The following is a 23,380-nucleotide window of genomic DNA, read 5'->3' as shown; positions in this document are numbered from 1 at the left end:
TGTAATGATGAGACATCCTTAATCCTACATCCTTTTAATTGACAATTCAAAGAACACGCTTTTATTCATTTTGATGGTTTTGTTGTGTGTTTTATGTTATGTCAAATTGTTTTACAATTGGCCATTTGTCACGAAAACAGTTACTCTTGTAAAATTTTAGATTTTCTCCTTCAAGTGCACACGTATTATCAAAAAATTATTTTTATTTTAATCAACCTTGTACGATATATTCCCACAAGCACAAGTATCATTGCTTTTTTCCCAATTAAACACTCAATCGTTATAAAACGTCATCAACCCGTCAAAGCAGTTCCAGGATATAACAATGTGTTCCTAAAATATTTTAGGTCTGAGTCACACTGTTTAGGGAGCTAGGGACCTACATCTTTCACCATGCGATAAATGCCGCCTAGAGACAAAATACATTTAGTCAGCACGAACTTTGTCATATGAAATTAATAAGCGGAGTTTCAAAAGCGAATCCGAATAACGCCATTATCTAATTATAATTTCATCGAAGAAGCCGTGAAAAACATAAAGGACCTTGTTCTTAAGGGCATGCTAGTAATTTGTACAGAATATTATATGGGTGCATGTAAGGGATTCGGCTCTTCGTAATGGCAATTCGTGTACAAGACATATTTTTTACTGCTTTTTATTACATCGATTCGTTTGGGGGAGGCTGTTTTTCCTTATGTTGCCTTTGTATACAGTTTGAGAAAACTAAGGTTGAAAATAAAAGTCTCAATTTTAAATCTAACTTAAATGTTTAATCTTCATTCTAGGAAACTTGTTATTGTATCTGTTTGTGTTGTTATTTAATTATAATTGAAACACAACTTGCCTGCCGCAGTTAAATGATATTCGATGTAATATCAGTTATAAAACTGAGTTGTCATACTGAATGATGCTTCTTGGCATAAATGTGTGATCAACTCAATTTGATTTTGACTTGACCATCAACACTTGAAACTAAATAATGTAGACGGTCACATATCTGCTATATCTTCGGAAGTTCTTCAATTCAATGTCTCGCAGATGTCTTGCAATAAAATGCAAATATTGTTTATCGGTGTGGCATCGCATGCGCTCGCTTGATTGTACAATTACAATCGCATTTAATATTCACGCCAAACGACCAGATTGACGCGTTTGTGTCAAACGCTTATTACAGGGTGCATTATCAACGTAGTTAACAGGGGTAACTAGGGCTGGACATAATTTTAACACACCGTTAGGTACTTTATGTTCGAAAATATCTCATTTTGTTGAAATACGTTTGCAAAAATCTTGAGCGAATAAAATACAGTTTTTCATGCAGTTTGTGCCGATGACTTAATCTATTAAAATAAATCATTTAAAACGTCTGAAATAGGGATGCTTAAATTTCACGTTACGTACAGGATAACCGTGTACATGAATAACACAGGCTTATTAAGTAGTAATATTAAATAGTAATACAAAAGTAATTTTAAAGTATTTCACATTGATAGAACGGGGTGACATTTGTAAATGGTATTAAAACTGTTTTTGCATCGTCAAACACTCGGACAACTGTGTTGGCGTCATATATAGCTCCTTATATATATTACTAATACAAAACAATAAAACACATGTAGCTCAAATATAATACAGTTGCACACACTAACGCATACATGTTCTTATATTCTTTGGAAACATAGTTAAGTCTTCAACGAAAGCTCGCAATTAAAATTCGATGTTACCGGTTGGTAACAGTTGCCTTATCAACGCAGAACCACTGACCTAACGGAGATAATGTCTTCGAACGCATAATTCTCAACTGCTTGAGACAGGCCGCGAAATAATTAAGGCAATTTAATTGATAGATTAATCGAGACTTACCTTAGGAAGTCGATGGTTGATCGTAATTTCATCTACTGTAAATCCCCTTAAGAGCTCAACACGAGAGATGACGCAGCTTTCGCAACAGAGATAATCAGGCTTCAGAGTAAGCAAGGTTTTAAGTAAAAACCTTGCAAACAAATTTTTAGAAAATAAACATTAATAATATGGGCGGGTGTCCATTAGACTGGGCGGGCGTGTTGAGCTCTTAAGGGGATTTACAGTAGATGAAATTACGATCAACCATCGACTTCCTAAGGTAAGTCTCGATTAATCTATCAATTTCATCTACTGTATAACCCCTTAATGAGCCCCACACGAGATTTTAGAGAATTTTCTATAAATTTGTAGGAAATATTGGAGGCAAAGAAATAATACAAACATTGTTGCATATAGATATGTATGTCCGTTTATTTACATGTCTACCTCATTTGTTCAGCACAGCAGATTGAAAATTAGTGGTGTTATGTACTATTTCCCGTGAATAGAATCTGGCAAATGTCTTTGCATTTGTCCACCCGGCTGCTGCCATAATTTGATCTAGTGCAACCCCTCCTTTGCTAGCTTTGGAAGTTGCTGCTGATCTAGTGCTATGGGGTTTGTACTGTTTGTCAATACCGGCTGAGGTTAAGACTTTCTTTATCCAGTTGCTAATTGTGGATTTGGAAACATGTTTGAAAGGACTTGCTGTACTTATGACTAAATAATCATCTTGTCTTAACGATTCGGTTATATCGAGGTATTTACACATTGTTTCCACAATACAAATGTCCCTTCCCCCCTCATATCTATGAAGAACAATGGGCTTCAAATGTGTTCCTGGTCTGGAATGTTTTAACAATTGTTTAGGTGATATGACGATTGTTTGCTTGTCTGCACTGATTTGAATATCAGTAGTTTTGAGGGAGTGTAGAGTTTGACATCTCTGTCCAGTGACTAGTAAGAAAAGCATGCGTAATTTGTGGGATAAAAATGCAAGGTTATCAGTTTTCAGTGAATGTAAAAAATCAAGAACAATATTAACATCCCATATGCATTGATAACGTGGGAAAGCTGGTCGTGTATTGAAACAGCCTCTCATAAATCTTGATAAAATGTCATCATCATGAATGTTTATATTGCCACACAGTTTTAAGAATGTACTAAGTGCGCTTCGTGCTGTATTTAACGCACTATAACTAAGACCTTGTTTGAATAAAGATGTCAGAAAATTAATAACATGCTTTAGATTGGGTTTAATGGGATTCTTCGATTGTCCACAGTAGTTAATCCATTTCTTAATATATCCGTCATATTGTCTCTTTGTAGTTTCTCTCCACGATCCGAGGATAATGTCTCTAGCTTGTTTTGAAATTCCTTTGTTTTTGAGCGATTTCCTGATAAGCGAAAAAGTCCTAGTCTCATTTTGGGAAGTGGATACATTTTGTTTGGTTTGTGTGGAAGTGTCAGAATAGATTTCGGAAGTGGAAGTAGATGGCATGATCCGCTGATCAACTGTAATAGACTGGGCCACCATGGCTGTGTTGGCCAAATTGGGCCCACTAGAACGGCTTCTGTCCTGTCTTCCACCACTTTCTGTAGCACCTTTGATATTAAACTGAAAGGAGGGAACATATAAAACACACATGATTTCCATTCGAAAGTAAACGCGTCTATTTGATGTGCTTTATGATCTGGAAACCTTGAAACGTAAAGATCCAATTTGTTGTTGAGCTTAGAAGCAAACAGATCCACCTGCATGTTATTGTGAATATTCATGATTTTCTTGAATACATCATCATTCAATGACCACTCAGTATCATCATTAATTGTTCTAGATATCTCATCAGCTTGATGATTTTCCGTTCCAGGCACGTGTGCCACTGACAAATGCAATTTCTTTTCTAAGCACCACAGCCATAACTTTCTTGCTAAGTTATGTAGTTCATCAGTTCGACCGCCAAAATTTTTTAAGTATGCTACACTATTCGTGTTGTCCATGTAGAGTTTGAGATGTTTGTTCGTTTCATTTTTACAGAACGCCATAACCGTAAGTTGGCATGCCTTTAATTCTAAAATATTTATGTGCATACTTTGTTCCCCTGCGGACCATATGCCCCCTGTTTTTTGGCCGTTTGTTTTGTTATATCCACCCCAGCCTGTTTTTGAAGCGTCACTGTATATGATAATATCTGGTGGACCATGATAAATCTTTTTGTATGAGGATTCAATATTGTTTATCCACCATTGTAACGAAGGGTGTATTGATTTGGGAATGTTCATATAACTGTTGAAATTGCCATTGTGCTTCGAAAGCGCGTGTTCTTTTATTTTTTCTAATGGTCTGATAAATAGTGTTGCATATTCAACCCCCGGAGTGGCCGCCACTAATTTACCGATAAGCTTGGCAAACTCCCTTATTGTTGTCCTCTTTTTTGTTACCATGGCTTGACACATGTGTCGAATTTCTTCCTTACGGGTCATGGTTAGTGTTACAGTCATGGTAATAGAACATAATACAAATCCTAAAAATGTTAATTGTTGACATGGTCGTAATACTGATTTTTCTATATTGATAGTAAGGCCTAGACGGTCAAATAATGTTATTGTGTCTATAATATTTTGCTCACATTTAAGTTTTGTCTCTCCTTGTAAGCATGAGTCGTCAATATATGCTGTACTGACATAACCTTTTGATCTTAAATAAGCATATGCAGGTTTTAGCACTTTAGAAAATACTCTTGGGCTGCTTGATAAGCCCATGACTAAGGCACAGAATTGAAATTTTCTACCATCAAACACAAACCTCAGCATGTGTCTGTGTTTTTTCGCTACTTCAATGGAGTAGAATGCATCAGCTAGATCAACAGAACCCAACCAACAATTTTGTCTCATGTTTGCCACCGCCGTAGCTAATGTTTCCATTTTAAAGTGAATTTTGTTTGTATAGTCTATATTAAATGGTTTTAAATTTAAAATAATCCTGATTTTGTCATTTGATTTTGGTCTATAAAAGATGTTTGATATAAATTCGCCATCATATGGTCTATTTTCGATTTCTTCAATTATACCAGTTTTCAAGAACATGTCTATTTCCCTTTGAATGCTTTGTTTTTCCCTCTCATTAAATTGGTATGGCATAGGTGGATTTTCTTGAATAGGTGAACTGTTTACTTCTAGCTTGTAACCTCTTATTGTATTTAAAATCCAATTATCGCTTGTTAGTATTTCCCATTCTTTAATTGCTAATTTCGTTTTACCTGCTTTAAAATTTTCTTTGGTATTTTGTAAAAAACATGTGCGTTGACTAAAGTTTATCTTTAGGTCACCTACGTTTATTTCTGTTTGGGGTGCATCTTGAAATTTCCCCTGCGTTTGTGCTGGTATGCGTGGTTGTTTCTTCTGAATTGATTTGCTCCCGGATTCCACCTGTGCTGATTTGGGCGCTGGCCTAAAAAAGGCTTCCGTTGAGTTGGAGCGTAGCGCATGTTGACGATTTGTTTGGCTCCTTCGGTGGTTTTAATAGCCTCTGGAATCTTTTCGAACAGCTTTTCTGCTGAGGAGTCCAAATTTCCTAGATGTCTATAGCGGGGTTGCAATTCCTTTTTTAGTTTCTCTCTTCTGTAATTGGTCGTCTTCTGTATCCCATTGGTTGCCAATTTGAATGCGTCCGATAACAGCTGTTTCAGTACTTTATCTTTGGATGTTTGAATCCTCTCAAGTGCCTTTATGATTGGTACCGCTACTTGTGCAAGCGTGCTGTGAGACTTTTGCAGGATAAAGTCTGAATGTCTTGGAGACTGTTTTAATTGTCTCCACAGAAATTCATCAACCTTGGGGACTTGAAGGAACTCGATGTTGACTGGCCGTTTATGTCTGTTCAGAATCTCTTTGATTTTTTCTTCTGACTGCTTGTTTTTTATTGCCTTGTTTGTAATCTCAGCGATGTTAGGTGATACGGCCTCACCAGTTTCCGTTGTTTCAGTACAGAATTGCGTTAACTCTGTTATAAGATCGCAATCCTCCTCATCCGAACAGCTTTCCTCATCCAAATAACCCTGCAGTTCGTCTATTTCTGCGTCCATTGGTTCCGATTCCGAATCGGAACTTTCGGCAACTGTAACCGCAGGTGCTTGTAACTGTTTGGACGGACCCGACTGGCACATATCCGAGTCCGAAATTCGTGACTTTTTTGACGGCCCCGCCTCTTCTTGGTTTTTGCGTTTAATTTCTTTTACGTCTTTTTGAAGGTTGTCAATGGTCGATTTCATTTCACCCACTGATCGTGCAATGTCCGCAAATTTACTCATGTTTTTGTTCAGTTCTTGTAAAATTTCTTCCCCTCTTTGCTCAGGGGCCCCTGGAGGGTTATGTCCTGGCTGATCGGACATTGTATGTTCTACAAAATAAAATTAAACCCCGGTATAAATGTTTGCTCCATTTCCCGTTAGGGTGAACATTTAAGTATTATTACCAGCAGTTTGCGGCCAGAATAAAATAATATCCGTTCATACAATCCCTATGGTTATCCCGGATTGTTTAATTGCCATGTTTACAACCGGCCGTTGAACTATCAGTAATTGTAGAACAACCCTCAATGAGTATTCTGCGCGGCGCGTTTCAAAGCCACAAAACAGGATACGTAAAACACGCCATGCGACATGCGACAATTGCAGCGATGTTCGCTGTATCTACTATGCTAGGTAGCGCATACGAAAAATCAAGCTCTATCAATAGCGTGTAACAGCGTAGTTTATATTGACCTACTTTTGAGGACAATATTGTTTGCCTGTTGGCGGTAAAGCAGATATTTTTCTGCGTATATTAATATGTTCATACACAAGTTTATATATGCGCAATGTATGTCCGATTATATGAATATGTTTACGGATGAGAATGTAGGGTTCTCATTGATCTGGATTTGCCAGTATGTATTCGTCCCAGTGTCCGTTACAAATTAATTCGCCATTTTTGGACATGGAGCCGTTCAGGCATTCGCAGTGTTACTGCGAGTTAATGAGAATACACATCCGTATTTTAATTATATAGCATTTTAACTTTGCAATGTGATTTTCACTTGCGTTGCAAATTTTTTGCACTCGCAGTACTGCAAAAATGGTAAACTAGGGACACTTATCCCTCCTGTACATCATTTCTGACTAATAAAAACTGCATAATTATTGTCGACACTATTGCTGGCCAATAAACCCCGTATGTTTTCCGTCTAAAACATGAAAATTCGCTTGAAAGAACAACGATGAATATAATAAATATTATTATTTCAACTTACCCGTGTGTGTGCTATTTATTGTACGTGAAAATTCCGAATTTACACAGATTGAAAATTTTGTCGCCTGCTCCGCTGCTGATAAGCCTCGTCTCTGATTATCTCTGTTGCGAAAGCTGCGTCATCTCTCGTGTGGGGCTCATTAAGGGGTTATACAGTAGATGAAATAACAACTTCTTAAGCGCTGGCTGTTTTCAAAGTTGTTTTGGGGCCGCAATTGTCGAATATGGGACTTCGTTATTAAGCAGGTTTTTGGTGAGTCATGCGTGAGTTATGAATGCCGATAGTGGCCTATTTTGAAAAATATGGATATATTACTGCGTATCAAGGTTTTAAATAGAGTATATTTGGGTACAAATGTTATTTGAAAATCTTAGACAAATATCCACATTTTTTGCATTAGTTCAGCTTATAAATATGGTCGAATTGATAACATTTTATTTAACATGTTTTACCAGCTGTTATGAATTAACGACATATGACGTATGCCTTTAATCGCGGTTACATTATTTTACCAAAATTATTACACAATCACGGTTACCTATATAATAGAGTCTTACAAACACCATTTCTGCAAATATTCACGCGATATTATCAACATTTCAGCATTAATTTAAAACGTGAACAATTATATGAAAGACAATTAAAGATACCATTAAACATCAAAATTGTCTAATAAAAGTTAACTTGATTCTTTATTATAATAGCCTTGCATACACCTTGTTTTTATTAATGCATGTTATAATACATGAATTATGGTCGATAATAAACCCACCGAAATTAACGAAGCAACAAGCACATAAATATATCAACAATCATGATTTGAAACAAAGGTTACAAATGCTTATCGATGTTCTATTGAGGTATAAACTTTGATATCTACTAAAAAAATATTTAAAATGTCGATTGTTGTTTTGTTCTTATTTAAGATCACCTAACATGACGTTCGGGCTGAATTCTAGCAGGATGATACATTATGTCGCCTTGTGGTGTTATAAAACTCAGGCTAGGGTGTTGGACAAGGCGAAATGACAAGATTGTTTTGAACTTTGTACTAGTGACGGACATTCACACTAAAACTAGAATCATGTTTATGGGGGCTATATGTAGTTTACTATCCGATCCCAAATTATCCAAACAAAATATTCAATGAAAAGGCAGATCTAGCCCCCTTTTACTTGACAATTAGGGTTCAAAGTTCGTGCAACAAGTCGGTATTTCTGTATCGTATGCATGCCTTCTGGGTGATACAGAATATCAATCACTGCCAAATGCGGTTAACTGTCGATATAGTTTTAATAAAATAAAGAACCCTTTGTTAAAATATAACTAAAGAAGTTCAACATAACATATATTTGTTACATGCTCCTATACAGACCTACAATTGACACTTCAGATACGGCTGAACAGTCATTATTTAAGTTCTCTGGCACAACATGTTATTATTAAATCAAAGCGGAAGAAAAGCAAATGCAATGTCGAAGGAGAGTTCTTGTTCCCTTTAATTGTTATATTGGTCATAATATACAGCAAAGTTGTAGGGACGATCCTATTCTGAATTGAAACAAGGAAAGGTTTAAGAACGGACATTAATTCTGCCATGAAAGGGCTAAATTGATTAATATAATTATGAACCTTTGGTGAAGCATCATGGTAAATAAATATGTAAAATTTCACACACGTAAATGTGTAAACGTTTCTAATAATATAAATCTTAAAACGAAACAGAAACATTCAATTTAAAATATTTTTTTCAAACTATTCAAGAAACAAACTAGCGTCCAAAAATGGTAATGTTGTGCCATGCAAGAACAATGGTGAGTCAGTCAAAATTAATAATAAAACTGACGTTGAGGTGTTTAAATTGGAATCTTTAGTGTCGCAGTTCTGACATAAAATTGAATACATTCAGGTTTATCGCTTATTTTTCTGGATGGCGTTTATTGTTTTTAATTTCTAGGACCAGAAATTAATTGTGTTAGGGTTACTTAGGATATGATTGCTTTGCTAGGCCGTCAGAAAACCTGACTACAAAAGTCATTTAAAAATAATGCAATGTTGAGATGCATTTTAAACGCACCGTCCTTTAACAACAATGTATTGAAAATGATCAGGCAATGACCTTCCTTGCCGGATAATAAATTAATAATAGATTGGTCAATTGATGTCTGGTTGCCCTTAAAAGGACAAGGTTACTCCGCAAAGGGAGTGCTGACCTTCTTTTCGCTCCTCGCGCGCTGCTTTAATAGCCTCTCTTGACGTCAAAAGAACGGTTCTACCAGCACGTTCAGCGTACTGAGTATCGCCGTCCTGGGACACTTTCATTATCTTCCTAGGGCTTCCCCTCGAAGTCCTGATCCGCATATCTGCTCCAGGTCCGCAACGTCCGTCCTGATAGGTCAGCTGCCACCTCCGCTGCCCCGTTGCTCTCATCCCTCCTCCGCTGCTGTAGTGAAACCATCTACGGACATTTACCAGTCCGTTTGACGTTCCTTCAAAGTTCTGGAAGTCATCAAAGTCATCGGAAGAGGACGTCCGGCTCGAGAGCATACGGTACTCGCTTGATTAGCAGAGACGTCCGCAGTAGTTCCCCTATCCGACCCTCCTCGGACGATGTAGTGAAACCACTTTCCACCTACGAGAATTACCATTCGGCTTTCCGATTCTTCGGATAAATCGTCAAGAAAATCTTCATCGAATTGCTCTCGCCCCGTTCGCGACGTGCAAGCAATCGCATATAACAAAGAAATCAATCAACTATTGAATCAGACGTGATTTGCTAGTTGCTAGTTTTGCTTTAAGTGCCTATGGTACTGTGTCGTCAGTACTGTACACAAGACCGTAGGTATTCATGAACATTATTTCTATCAAAAAGATAACTGATAACGCAAGCAATGTGTAATCGTTTTGCCATTATACCAATATAAATAGATATACGTTCTGTCAATATAAACGTGGAAAGCAATTCCGTCACAAATTTTCCAACATATTGAATGTGTAGTTCGTAAATGTGCTCGACTAATCAACGACGATTTAGACGACTCAGTTCAATATACATTGCATCTTATATTATGTGAATAAAATAGTTTGTAAGCCGCCAGTCAATATTTTAGATGAAAAGATATTATCAAAAATGTTAAATTTAAACTGCTCAATTGTATTTAAACGATTTTATTAATGATCTGCCAACGTGTACTTTCCACACTATACTTAAAAGAACATAGTTATTTTGTCTTGATGTTGTCAAACCGATTTAAATTAAATGAACAATTCGATACTATGATGTTGTCATCCAAATAAATGTTATTAGTAATACTATTTCCAAGAAAACACTTCTCGTGCAATCCACGCCTGGATACCCGGTCATTAGGCCTCTCATCAATTTAATACTTCATGGTATCTTCTCCGTCTCTAAGATTCTCCACTTAAACTATTGAAATGCAATGGTATTTAAATGAATTTTGTGTGAAGCATTCCGTTGCAACAAGCAACTACTTTGTTTAAATTTTAGCGGTGTTTTTGTCATAACCTTACATGCAATCAATCATCTAATTGAAAAACAATACGTTACACGCAAGTTCTAGACCTAAAAAGTACTTATTTGTTATTTCATTCAATTAGTAGCTTCCAACGAATCGCTCTTATATCGTAAGCCTAAAGAAAATTAAGTTAAGACTCGTTACAATATTCAGAACATTTACATTCAAAAAGTTGTTAATTATGAAATCTTGCCAGACCTTTTTGACTGTGATATTTGACCCATTTTAATCATGACTGAGTATTTATACACTTGAACATACCAGCCTATACGTATTGTACTAAGTTTAAAGAAAATTTGATTACGCCTACAAATAATGCTTTCACTCTCTAATAAGACCTAAAAACATGCAGGCACAGGTGTTTATACATTTCAACCATTGTGTTTATATTTATCGGTATTGCTTAGCTTCTTTAGACAATATTTCTGTCATATACAGGTCCTGGTAATAAACATATATCCTTCTGCCAGATTTACATATACAATTCCTGTGATATACAATAATTCGATTCGCACAGAAACTAATTGCTAGACGACACGAGGTGCTGAATCCGATTTCTTATTTGCATAGAAAAACTGGTTGCCAATGAGGGAATTCAACTTAAGTCAGCTATGGTTTACAGTTAATGTATATTTGATTTGTTATATGAACTTAATTAAGTGTGTGTAATAAATGGCTGTTTTTACCTTATTTAATTTATATGAGATATGTTGTATAGTTTATGTTTATTTGATTTTTTAAAATTAATTATATTAAGTTCGTACGATTAATGTCTTTTTTATCATATTTGACTTAAATGAGCTCTGTTTTACAGTAAACGTATATTTGATTGTTTATATGACTTTAGTTAAATTTGTGCGATGAATGGCTTTCTTCTAGTAACTTGAATACTTTGTCGGAAGTTTCGCATTGACTATAAAACGTTGGCGTATGCTCCCCTCTTCAAATACAATATAAAGTTGTTCAAGAGATATCTACACATGTTAACATCACCTTAAATGAATGATTTTGAGATATTAACGGATGGTTACTTCTGTCGATGCCTTAATTGTTTCTATATACATATGTTACATGTTTAACATGTTCGAAATAACCTATATATTAAAATAAACTTGTGTTTATGCTTTTTAAATTATTTTATTATTATGTATATTAAAGGACCAGTTACATTTCATTGCCTCCTGGTCCTTTAATTTACCTTTTAATGTGTTAGATTGCATGTCAATGCAGATAAAATAAAGTATTAAATAATATATAACCACAAGTTTATGTTATTATATAGCATATTGCACACATAATTATGCTCTGTATTTCATAACTTTTGTAAAATATTATTGTTTACATGTCATTATAAACATTATAAAGTCACCAGTAATGAAATATTAAATCAATGTTTACTCGTTAAACTATTTATAATTGTCTTACAAAATTACCCATCTCAGCAATAAGGGATTACAAAACAGAATGTAATTGACCAAGGGTTTTAATTAAAAGCAATAATCAATGCTCCAGACGGGCGAAAAAACAACAACAAAGAAATGTGTGTCTCGTTTCCATGAAAATACCCGCGACGTCTAAAACAATCAACCCTGTGATTATCAAATAGCGAATTTATTTGGCAATAAGTAATTGTGTTCAGATGTGCTAAGATGTAAATTATAGAAATTAACGTGTGTTTTGACCGTTCGTGCATTTCTAATGACAGTCCGTCGCCTGCACACGTTTGGTTCGGTAATGAGTACACATTTTTACATCGTCAGATATAATTGTGTCCTTAAGCATGCCCCCACATTTAGACATTACCATAAAGATGATGAGTTTGGTAAAAATGCTACTTGATACTGACAGCAAAGCAGGCTTGTAAAAAGACTTGCGGACTACATTCAGACATTTCCATAAAGATGCTAAACTTGCTACTTGAGACTGAAGGCAAAGCACGCTTGTAAAAGGACATCCGAACTATTAAACATCCTCGAGAGGATGCTCAATATTTAAATTGTCATCGTTTTTTACAAGTGGTTCAGCTCGCATGACTGACAATGCAATAATTCAAAATGTATATTCTATTGTATGGTAATTTCCAACAAAAATAATAGATGGATTAAATTACAATGTAAAAAATGATAATGAAGCACTAGTTTTGTAATATGTTGAAATTATTGCGAAAAATCTTCGCCTTTGAAACCGCAAGGCCCAGATGTTAGATATTCGTCGATGACTTCACATGGATGCCCTGAACAAAGTTTGCCCGAATGATGCTCCTTCATGGGGTCAATTGGCCTTGTGATACCACAGTTAAGTTTGGTATTATGTTACATTTAGTTTTACGAACTCGAACTATGCGAAGTTGGCGGATAAAATTAAATTGATGACGTAGAGAAACCTTGTCTGCTACTATATCCTAAACATTTAATACGCCACAAGATCTAAATAAGATTCAATGTCGCGGAAAGTATTGGGGAAAACACCGGACCAATGATTTACTTTAAATACTGTAATTCGATTACCGTCTACTAGTGCATGGTTTTGTCTTGTTTCTTTTCGTCTTCTAAATAAATGAAATTTGTTGACGCAGACAAAGAAATTGGATTATATATCATAGAATTTTTTTCGAGAGCCAGATTTGTTTGCGCCTCGAAGGTTGGTGTGTTGGCAATGTCTAAAACAATCACTCAGCGAATACATCACTCGGCGACGCCGCTGTCGACGGTTAAATCAACACGCAAAATATAAAATACTCGAAGTATGTTTACTATGTTTCATGTACATCTTAAGTTGGACAAACACATGCATGGAAAAGAATTCATAAGTTTTCTTATCCATTCTTGTACAAATGGTATTCATATGTCGTGTTCAAATTATCGTTATAAATACTGTTGATATCAATCTCCCCTTGTTTTCGTTATGTTAAGATAGCTATTAAATAATTAATTAACTCTATACTGCAGCCGTAAAACATTTTAAAATGCATTTCTATTTAACGTATACCAGAGCAAACTATCGTATTAAATGTACATAATAGAACTCTACACAGATCTTCAATATAAAGAGAGACAATGTGTATTCAGCAGTTCTTAATTTACCTCCCTTTGATAAATTTGACAGCGGTTATTTACAAAACATACATTAAAAAACACACACAAACATACATCACATTGATCTAGTTTTTTTTTTATCAATATTTCATTTATTTTTTTCTGTTTACGAATTTAAAATTTAAGAAAATACCCAGACTTGAGAATTGAATGCATTTAGAAACAGTTGAATAGCATTTATGACAAAGTACAATATATATATATATATAAATATAAAAGACGATTTAAAAAAGGTGAATTATCAACCAACAAGCAAATATGAAAAATGAACAATGAAAACAAATGCATTCATAGTACGGTTCTGCTGTTTGCAATATGAAATGCAACAATAACAACAACTACCCCATCTATTCAACCAATATCTACATATAATGTTACCGACTTATAATATTCACAAGTCTCTGATTCCACCAAAATTCTACCCAGAAACGGCACGACAAACTGCAGCTTGTCGGTTTCCGGGAAAGCGTTTTACACATGCATTTCTTTTCGGTTGAGGTCAAAGACCGCCGTCGCCAGGTTCCAGCGTTATCCCTGGGCTGCACAATATAATTGAATTTACGGTAAAAACGAATTATTATTTATGAATGACTTTTGTTTAAATAATACATAAATACACCTGCATATTTCTGTCCATATTGCTGATATTTACGGTTGTAAAAAAGTATCCTGATATAACATATGATTATAAGTATACGAATTCTTGTATTGGCTGATATTCCTTGTTTTATTTATAAAAAAATAAACGCATACAGGTATATATATACGCTTCATAAGTGATACTGTTATTATGCGGTGGACAACATTTATAGGGTGAGGTAAACGATTGAAACAAGAAAAAGCTGATTTCTTGAATATTTATTTGTTTTAATCATTACCAACTTAACTAAAAATAATAATAAATATGTATAAGAAATTGTATATAGTCATTAATATCATATTATACATAACAAATTATTTTGGTAGTTGTTCTTACATTCATGTGCATATATCAAATATAGTAACCAGAACATATTTTTTGAGAAAATGCAATTTTAATTTTATAATGATTTAAAAGAAGAGTGGAGATAATAGGTAAATTAATTAATTAATTTATAAAACATTTGTATTTCAAAAGAACTTATTCTAAACACATATATAAGTGAAACATTGAATTGAATTGTCATTGAATACAAATCTTCCAAAGGACAAGAAAACAGCAACATAATTACTAAAGAATAACAGAACCGGTAATAGTAGTAGTAAAAGTTGTAGTAGCGGTAACAGTAGCAGCAGTAGCAATAGCTATTTCAATTCAAATGGGATATATCTATACTATTTTGATAATCATATAGTTCGGCAATTTCGGCAACAAATATGCAGTCTTATTCGTAAATTCGTTTAGCAAATGTCATGAAAAAATAATGAGTAACTATTCCGGTATATGCAATTATATCACCAATCAGTAATATTTACAGGTTTCATGTTCAAAATCCACAAGCAAATCACTTACGTGTTCACAAAATCACACTATGCAATATCCGGTGATAGGTCTTATCAGTATATGCCTATATTAATAAAGCTTGTATTACAAATTTAAAGACGGTTAGCAAGTCCAAAATGTTGTTATTTTCAGTCAACTTTTTTACAGCTTTTTTCTAACTAACTAACTAATGTAATGGAGGGTTGGAGAACAGTATCCTGATACTTAAATATGTGTTAATAACCCTAGTGTGCGCAGTTTAAAAAAATCCAGACGCATAACAAAATTAAGGATGATATTCAAAAAGGGTGATCAAAAAGACCGGCAAATTATAAATCGTTAAAGATCCCTTCTGGGTACAGCTATTTGGACTACCATGGTATTTAAATCTTAATACATGTCTTATGCTGTTTACCACTACCGGTTTAAGACAAGGATCCATTTAAGTAAATTCCGAAGAACATACATCTTTAACACAACTGTAGGTCTGTGGCATAACCAGAAAATGCAACAACACATTATCTAAAGATAGACCGCTTCCTTCTGCAAAACCGCAAATTTCTTGCATGACAGTCCGATAATATTTTTTTCGGATGTCAACACCCAACTATCTACGAATTTCATTCCGTTCTCTATATCGAATAACGATTTGAGAACCTTGAATATATCTAAAATGCGTGCTCGTTACAACTCTTGAAGTGTTTTTTCAATTTGGTAAGTGTATCGACGCGTTTACAGTATATCCACCGACTGTCCACTTTGTTTTCTATTTCTTAACATCTGCTTCCCGCGTTCGCCACATATTACCTTCTTTGCGTTATACAATGGATCTATCAGATGTTCACAATATACTAATTCTATGCTATACGTAATTCATTGTTAAATTCACACGTTTAACGAAATATTAATGCTCACTGTGCCCATAGAGACCCATCGAACCGCATCTATTCTTTAAAGATATTCAAAGCTGATTTGATTTAAAGAGGTCATTTCACGTTGTTGTAAATTGACACAATTAAAAAAAAGTTCTTTCAGATTCGCAAATTTTCGTATAAGTTATGATATTTGTGAGGAAACAGTTATACTGAACATTTACCGTGCTCTTAAATAGCCATAATAATTATTATGCATATTTTGACGATGAGCGCCTGCAAATTATAAAGCGTTGCAACGCAAAACGATTGAATAATTTGGAGAGTTCTGGTTCTGTTGTTGACGTTAAATTTTGTGAAACTACGAGGATTGCTTATATGAAGTATAAAATATAACCTTCATTGTATGAGCATGGATGGCCGAGTGGTCTGAATGGGTGACTTTAACTCCAGGACTCCAGGTCAGTGGTTCGAGCCCTGTTGAGAGTAACTTTTGTTTCTTTTTATACATTTTATTGTTGATTTTTTTTAAGCTTGTTAGATCCAATGTTTACATTTATCAATAAAAAGCATTCAATGACAAACGTCAATACATTCAAAAATCTGTGAAAGACCCCTTTAAGCGATAAAAATTCATGCTCATGTAGTATTCAAGAAAAACCTCCAAAAAAAAAGAACTTGCCTGTTTTCGCAATTTCTTTGGTCTAGTGGAATACGTAGTTAGATTTGTCACAGAAGTGACCACCATATGAGTGTATTTCAAAGTTAACGACATCCTTCTGCGCCTGCGGCTGCATTATGTGAATACTCGCAGCGTGTCCTCGCAAATCTACCTCATTAATTTACTAGATTCACGAAAGCTCGCATAAATTTTTAAGTAAATCTGCGATTTCAATCTATATAGTAGTAACTCAGAGGTATTCAATTTTTATTTGGTCTTTTGCTATGTACCAACCAAACTCACAAGCTTACAAAAAATTGGATTACATCTGGGTCGCCTATTGTTCAATTCCCAAGCCGGGTTCAACCCTTTTGACCACTCCCGTCATCAATAAAGTTTATTCAACATATTAATCGCAGAATACAGTATGGTTGATTTCCCTTGTATATATTAGTTTGCGCGTGTTGCCTGTTAGAATATATATTGAATGTACAGTTTGTATATTGTATATTTTAAACTGTATTGCGCAAAGAATTTGAGTGATTATATTGATTTGTTTGATGCTATAAATGCATACATGAGTAAGTGTTTTATATGTTTACCGAATTACAAGTACTGGGAGCTATACACTCGAGAAGCTGTAGTTTACCGTGAAAATAATCACATACTTTTGTTAACAAAATAATAAAGGGACACCGTCGGTATTTAATTAATCTGGTTATCGTGAAAGATCATTACGAAAATCAATACATTAAATCGGTTCTATCAGTCTTGCGAAATCCATTTGACCATTACACTATTTGTCTATTTTCTTAATTTCCCCGATTTTAGTTTTATTTTTTCCATATGAAATGCATATACCGTCCGATAAATAGAAATCCATCGTAAATGGAAAAAAAATCAAATATGAAACAGCGTTCACTCATGCTAGTTTCCGAATTATTAATTAATTAAGTCATGGTAGTTAGATCGACAAATATTGTTTAAAATAACTCCATTACATTCAAAACAGTTTTACTTAAATGGAAATCAAATACTGAAATCTCTAACATGGCATATGATTTGCAATATAAAGAGATGTATTCAATTAATCTGCAATTCTGTTAAGACGTATGCCTCCTTCTCACTCAATTGAGTTTCCGGGAAGAAACAATAATCATCGGATCCGTTTTATTGGTTATAGTTTTGGCATTAATGAGGGCAACTGTCGTAGAATCTGACAGAAAATCTGCATTTCGTTGTTCTAACTATACATCTCTGAAGTAATCTCATTAGACAATAACATAAGTATTGTCTCAACGGTGGAGCACCGCCTTTTATAAATAATACAGATGATTTAAGGACTTCATAAGCATAAATAAAAAATAGATGTGGTTAAGTCTTTACATATTTCATAATGGGTAAATACTCACTCGGGTTCTTAAAATTGGATCTTTAACTTATTCATCAATATTGAAAGTAATTCTTATGACCAAGAATGAAACAAACTAGTAAATGGACATAGTATATTGCATTGTGCAATTATATGTGAATGGTATGATTATATGAAAAGTAAAGCCACGAAAGCTAGGACTACTTCACAAAGCCAAATGCAGTGGCAAACTCTTAACAGTCTTAACTTCTTTAGCGAGTACCTATTCAAGTTCTTAAACTAATGTTCCAAAGATTGGTAACGTGCTTAGTAAATGGAATGTAATCGGATGCTTAGACATTGATGTTGTGCAGATGAAGTGTTGTGCCGATTAAAATAGTCACATTTTAAACGCCTGATATTGTTGAACAATTCATGATGTTGTGTGTAATATTTAAACGATAACGGCGAAATGTGCATTACGTTAAATGTCCATTCTCCCTGCAGGATCTGATACTTAATGTGAGTGCCCTAGTTGTCTGGAGTCGCCTGCCCATGACATTAATTTCAAGGGTTAGGTTAAATTGTTTGTTTGTTTTGTCGTTCTTTTTACAATAGTTGTACAGTCATCGCATGGCAGTCAGTTAATCCTCTCATATTTTTACCGCATAAACGATTTTACAGGGACTAGGTGTTCATAAATATGCAAGTAAATGACAACTTCCCTACCTAAATCAGGTGTAGGTGTAGAATGGCCTTTGAAGAAGATTAAATTACCAATCACCACGCCAGTAAAGTGGCTGGGTCGGAAAAGCACCCGCGATCCTCGACTTTGTTGTTCAGCGATAAGCAAAGATTTACATGTTTATTTATAGATATTTAATTTGCGCTTGGAAGACATGATGTAAACTCAACGGCATGCTACAGTCTATCCAGTTGCTCTTGAGGACCAGCGAGAACAATTGCTCAGTCGAGAGGCAAACTGTTTTATTTCAACGATTATTTCGCTTATTTTCTTATGTTGATTACATGGCACCAGCGAATGGATATACTGCTGATTTCAACCATTGAGCAATCTTTTATAGCACACGTTCGCGATAAAATATAATAAAATGCGGACGTGTTATTTGCTATGTTGTTTTGTAACATCTCATTTCTGGAAATAATGCAAATTTCAATTCTTTATTAAAAATAGATATTTGTAAGATGTGTCAATCTGACGGATCCACGTTACATTTATTTAGGCTCTTAGAGAAAGTAATTAATAAATGAATCTCGTACAAATAAAAATACTACACATTAATTCTAATGAAATAGTTATTTGTAAGAGGCTGTAGCCTCCACGCGTATTATCTGGACGCACAGTCAGCCTTCGACAAAGTCTGGATCAATGGGCTGGATTGCAAACTTTACCAGCTTGGTGTCCGTAGGAAGTTGCTCCGAGTTATCTTTGAGTCACTTCAAAACTGCACCAGTCGCGTGCTCTCACGTGGATTTGTCTCGGAACCCTTCCCGATTGAACAGGAAACCCGGCAGAGAAGCAAATGTGCACCTTTTCTTTTACTTTGTCTACATAGACGACCTGCTATACGAACTCACGACATCCCCATACGGCTTTCAGATCGGCTACCTGTCTTAATGTTCCCAAACCCAAGCTGATGACGTGAAACTCCTGTCGTTTTCGCGACGCGGCTTAAACGACTTGGTAGAGAAATGCAACTCATATGCCAACAAGTTGCGCTTCACATACAACGCTTCCAAATGTGCCGTCATTACCATCGGCCGAAAACAGACCAAAGCAGTCCCCCTCTCCAGATTACATACGACTCAACACCAATACATAAAGTCACAAATCAAAAACATTTAGGTATAATCAAGTCGATCAGTGAAAAATACCACCCTTACGACATTGACGCTGTGAAACAGACAATTAGAAGCACGTTCCATTCCCTCTCCCAGAAAGTGTCCTGAATGTCCCGAGCGAACCCAAACACGGCGATTCAGCGGTCCAACACAGCAGTCATTCCCAAAGCGCTGTTTGGCTGCGAGCTGTGGACCAGTATTTCCAATGTCGAAATGCAACAACTCGAGGTAGCCAACCACTTTTTGTTGAAACGTGCCCAAGGTCTCCCTCACCTTACGCGTTCGGACATGGTGCTCGGCATTGCGGGAGTGACATCCATCGAAGCGCTAATCGATCTACAAACGTAAGTGTTCCTTGGCTCACTATATCACGCCCCTACAGACGAACCGTGTCATATTATATTCATGCTAAGACTGTGTCAATTTGTCTTATGCAAAAACCAAAAAAATGGCTTCATTCCAGATGTTGTGAAAATTCTGCCGAAATATCACCTTGAAAACTATTTAACGAATTTTAAAACCTACAGTATATTCCCGTTAAAAGAGAAATGGAAATCTGCGTGTAAAAAGGTAGTCCGCCAACACGAAACCAGCCATTTGCGAATGAGGCTTGAACAACATCAATATTTTTCGTTTTTCAATGGACTTCACAAGAGCCTGGAACCGGTTCTCTCGTTTATTCTTAAAAAAAACTTCCTGAACAACCCGTCTTATGTTCAAAATGCACAAACCAGCACATGCACATCGAAGTGGAACACGATGTATTTGAGTGCCCATTTACTGACTTGCCGACACGTCTACAAACGTTCCTAGAAACCGTTCGGTCACTTAGCGCACCACTGCACGAACACTTAAAAACGCAGAACCCGCAACACTGGTGTTGTGTACCTCGTGGGAATGATTGATGACGTCATAGCAGACTTGATGCCTATAGAATTCCACCCAGAGTTTCTGATTAACTGTGCCAATTTCTTACAATCGGTACTCGCGGTCTAGAGTAAGTCAACAAACCCTAAATCTGGCACTTCCGAATTTCGCTATATGTTTTTATGTTCGTATAGTTCACACTACGCTGATGAGGGTATCACGATGACGCGTTCAAAGAACAGTGAAATAAAGTACACCCTTATGATACTTAGGGTCATGCTCGGAAACTATCTACATATTTATATATAACCATTTAACCTATCCTTTTTTATTTACTTTGACTGTATTATTTTTTGTGCTATGTTCGTATCGTTTGTTTGTATCATGCACATCTGCAGAAAAGGGAGGCAATAACGATATCTATCTAATATGTGATGTTGCCATACTCATGCATGCGATGTTGCCATACTCATGTATGAATTGAAACGCCGACTATGTTATATTGCTGTAATTATATAGTTATGTATTTAAGTATTCATTTCTTGTTTTTGAAAAAAAACTCACTTATAAACGTGCTTAAAAAATGAAAGCTGTTTAGCTTCTTTGTAAAGTATGGCTCAAACCAGTACAAGAAACGTGTAAGGTAAACCTACAATGTGCAAAATTGCATGTCAATGGAGTAAATTTAGAGTTGATCCCATTATTTTCAGAAATGCAACTTCCTACAAGCTTATTAATTAATTGCCGCTTTGTGGTCATTATTATTTCTCGTGGTTGAGCGTGTTAATTGATGCATTAATAATTGGCTATTAGTGTTAATTTTCGCTTCGTATATAATGCATATCTGCACGCATTTTTGGGAGCTAATTGATCATCAAAGTGCCAGTGTATCAATGGCAATAGCTGGTGTACTAGATATATATCTACCTGACCCCAGCAGTTGGAGCTTAAGATAACTCATTGTGTTACTTGTTTGTTTATATGTTGTTGCTTTCATGGTTAACAGGAAAACCAGGAATGAAATCGCAACACACACTATTTAACTTGAAGCTTGTAAAGTGCGTTATTGTCTTTTATCGCTGCGCAGTTTTTATTGATAAACCAAGCAAAATCATGCCGGCTATTAATACATGAAGTTATTTGATCAGAAAGAAATACTTGTACGTGTTTGCGTTTTAATCTTTTTAATCGATAATATGTCTCCAAGGCGAGAAGTAAGCATTAAACACATGTGTATATAGTTACCATTAACTTTATAGAATGTAAATTCCGATAAAAAAGGGAGAATTTGTTTTTCGACTTTCCATTGTGTTGGCAAATACCATTGTTCATTTATCATAATCATTTTTTCACCTTGGCAGTACGCTTGACCATGTCTAGTAATCAATCAGATTGCATTCTTCAAATGGTGGGTACTGGATTGGACATTCAGATTTTAACAGACAATCGTAAAAGCTGATCTCAATTCACCAACCAATGCTTAGCACGTGTTGTTTGGTTTTCGTGTTTTTGTGCAATAACATGTTCTTGTTGGCTAGACTGGCTAGAATGGCTAAATGTACCTAGTTCATCTAAACATGTATAATTAAGTTTGGATCTTTGGTAAATGTAAGTGTATAAGTTTTAGATTAAACATGTTTACTATTTATAGTAAACAATGCAATTCATTGAACGTGATTTGCCACAATGGTAAACGCTATGTTCTATTTTGTCGTAAAACACAGCAATGTAACGAATTTAATTGCAGAATTACATAAACAAATTATATACAACTATGAACCAAACTTACCACATGCAAGATTTCAAAATGTAGACGGTTGTGGACGTTAGCGAAACAAGAATATTATGACGGCAGCTTATCTTCGGATTTTATTTCAGTGCCTAGACGATGGTATCGGAACAATTATTGCAAGTCTCCTGCAGAGTTTTGAGCCGATTGTAATTTAACACTTACCAAATAACACCATGGTCTGAATATTATAGGGATATATGTGTTTTATATCTGCAATTAATTTCACGCTTAATGGAGATATGGAGATATACCTTAAATAAAAAATATCTTGAGGAACGTAATATTCCGAGTTAAATATCCATCATGTAGTCGGAGTCTTTTGAAATAGGTTTGCGATCCAGATATAAAATAATATAGGATAAAACGAATTAAGCCATTTTTCTATTCAAACATAAGACAATAATACGAGTTAATAATAATTAACTCGTTTAATGTAGATACACAAATCCGATCAAACTCATTTGTCGTAGTTTATATATATATATATATATATATATATATATATATATATATATATATAGGAGTATATATCTATAAATATTATGCTTAGTTACGTTTTCATTGAACTTCACAATTTTCTTGATTGTTAAGGTAAGTATATAAACTTGCGATTTAAATTGAATGTACATCACAATCAGTTTAAACACAGATAGTTCATCACACGTTAGAACATGTTCTTTAAGCTGTGTAAGTCTCTCAGTCGCACCATTTGGTTACAATTGTTCGCCTGCGTGTAATGGATGGAAACT

General features: G+C 35.1%; 1 protein-coding gene across 1 annotated transcript; it reads right to left on the bottom strand.

Annotated features, from left to right (window-relative positions):
* Nucleotides 1–3,313: 3,313 nt before the first annotated feature.
* On the bottom strand, nucleotides 3,314–6,113 carry LOC127840016 (uncharacterized). Its single transcript, XM_052368405.1, has 2 exons — nucleotides 5,176–6,113; nucleotides 3,314–3,460 (listed from the first exon to the last, which is right to left on the bottom strand). Exon 1 carries the CDS (start codon nucleotides 6,111–6,113, stop codon nucleotides 5,178–5,180), a length of 936 nt encoding a protein of 311 aa, XP_052224365.1. The 3' UTR covers nucleotides 3,314–3,460; nucleotides 5,176–5,177.
* Nucleotides 6,114–23,380: the final 17,267 nt, after the last annotated feature.

This window comes from Dreissena polymorpha, chromosome 7 (genome assembly GCF_020536995.1).
Source record: "Dreissena polymorpha isolate Duluth1 chromosome 7, UMN_Dpol_1.0, whole genome shotgun sequence".
Classification (NCBI taxonomy): Eukaryota; Metazoa; Mollusca; class Bivalvia; order Myida; family Dreissenidae; genus Dreissena; species Dreissena polymorpha.
The sequence above is the reverse complement of the archived record's forward strand: the minus strand, read 5'-3'. Positions and strand labels throughout refer to the sequence as shown.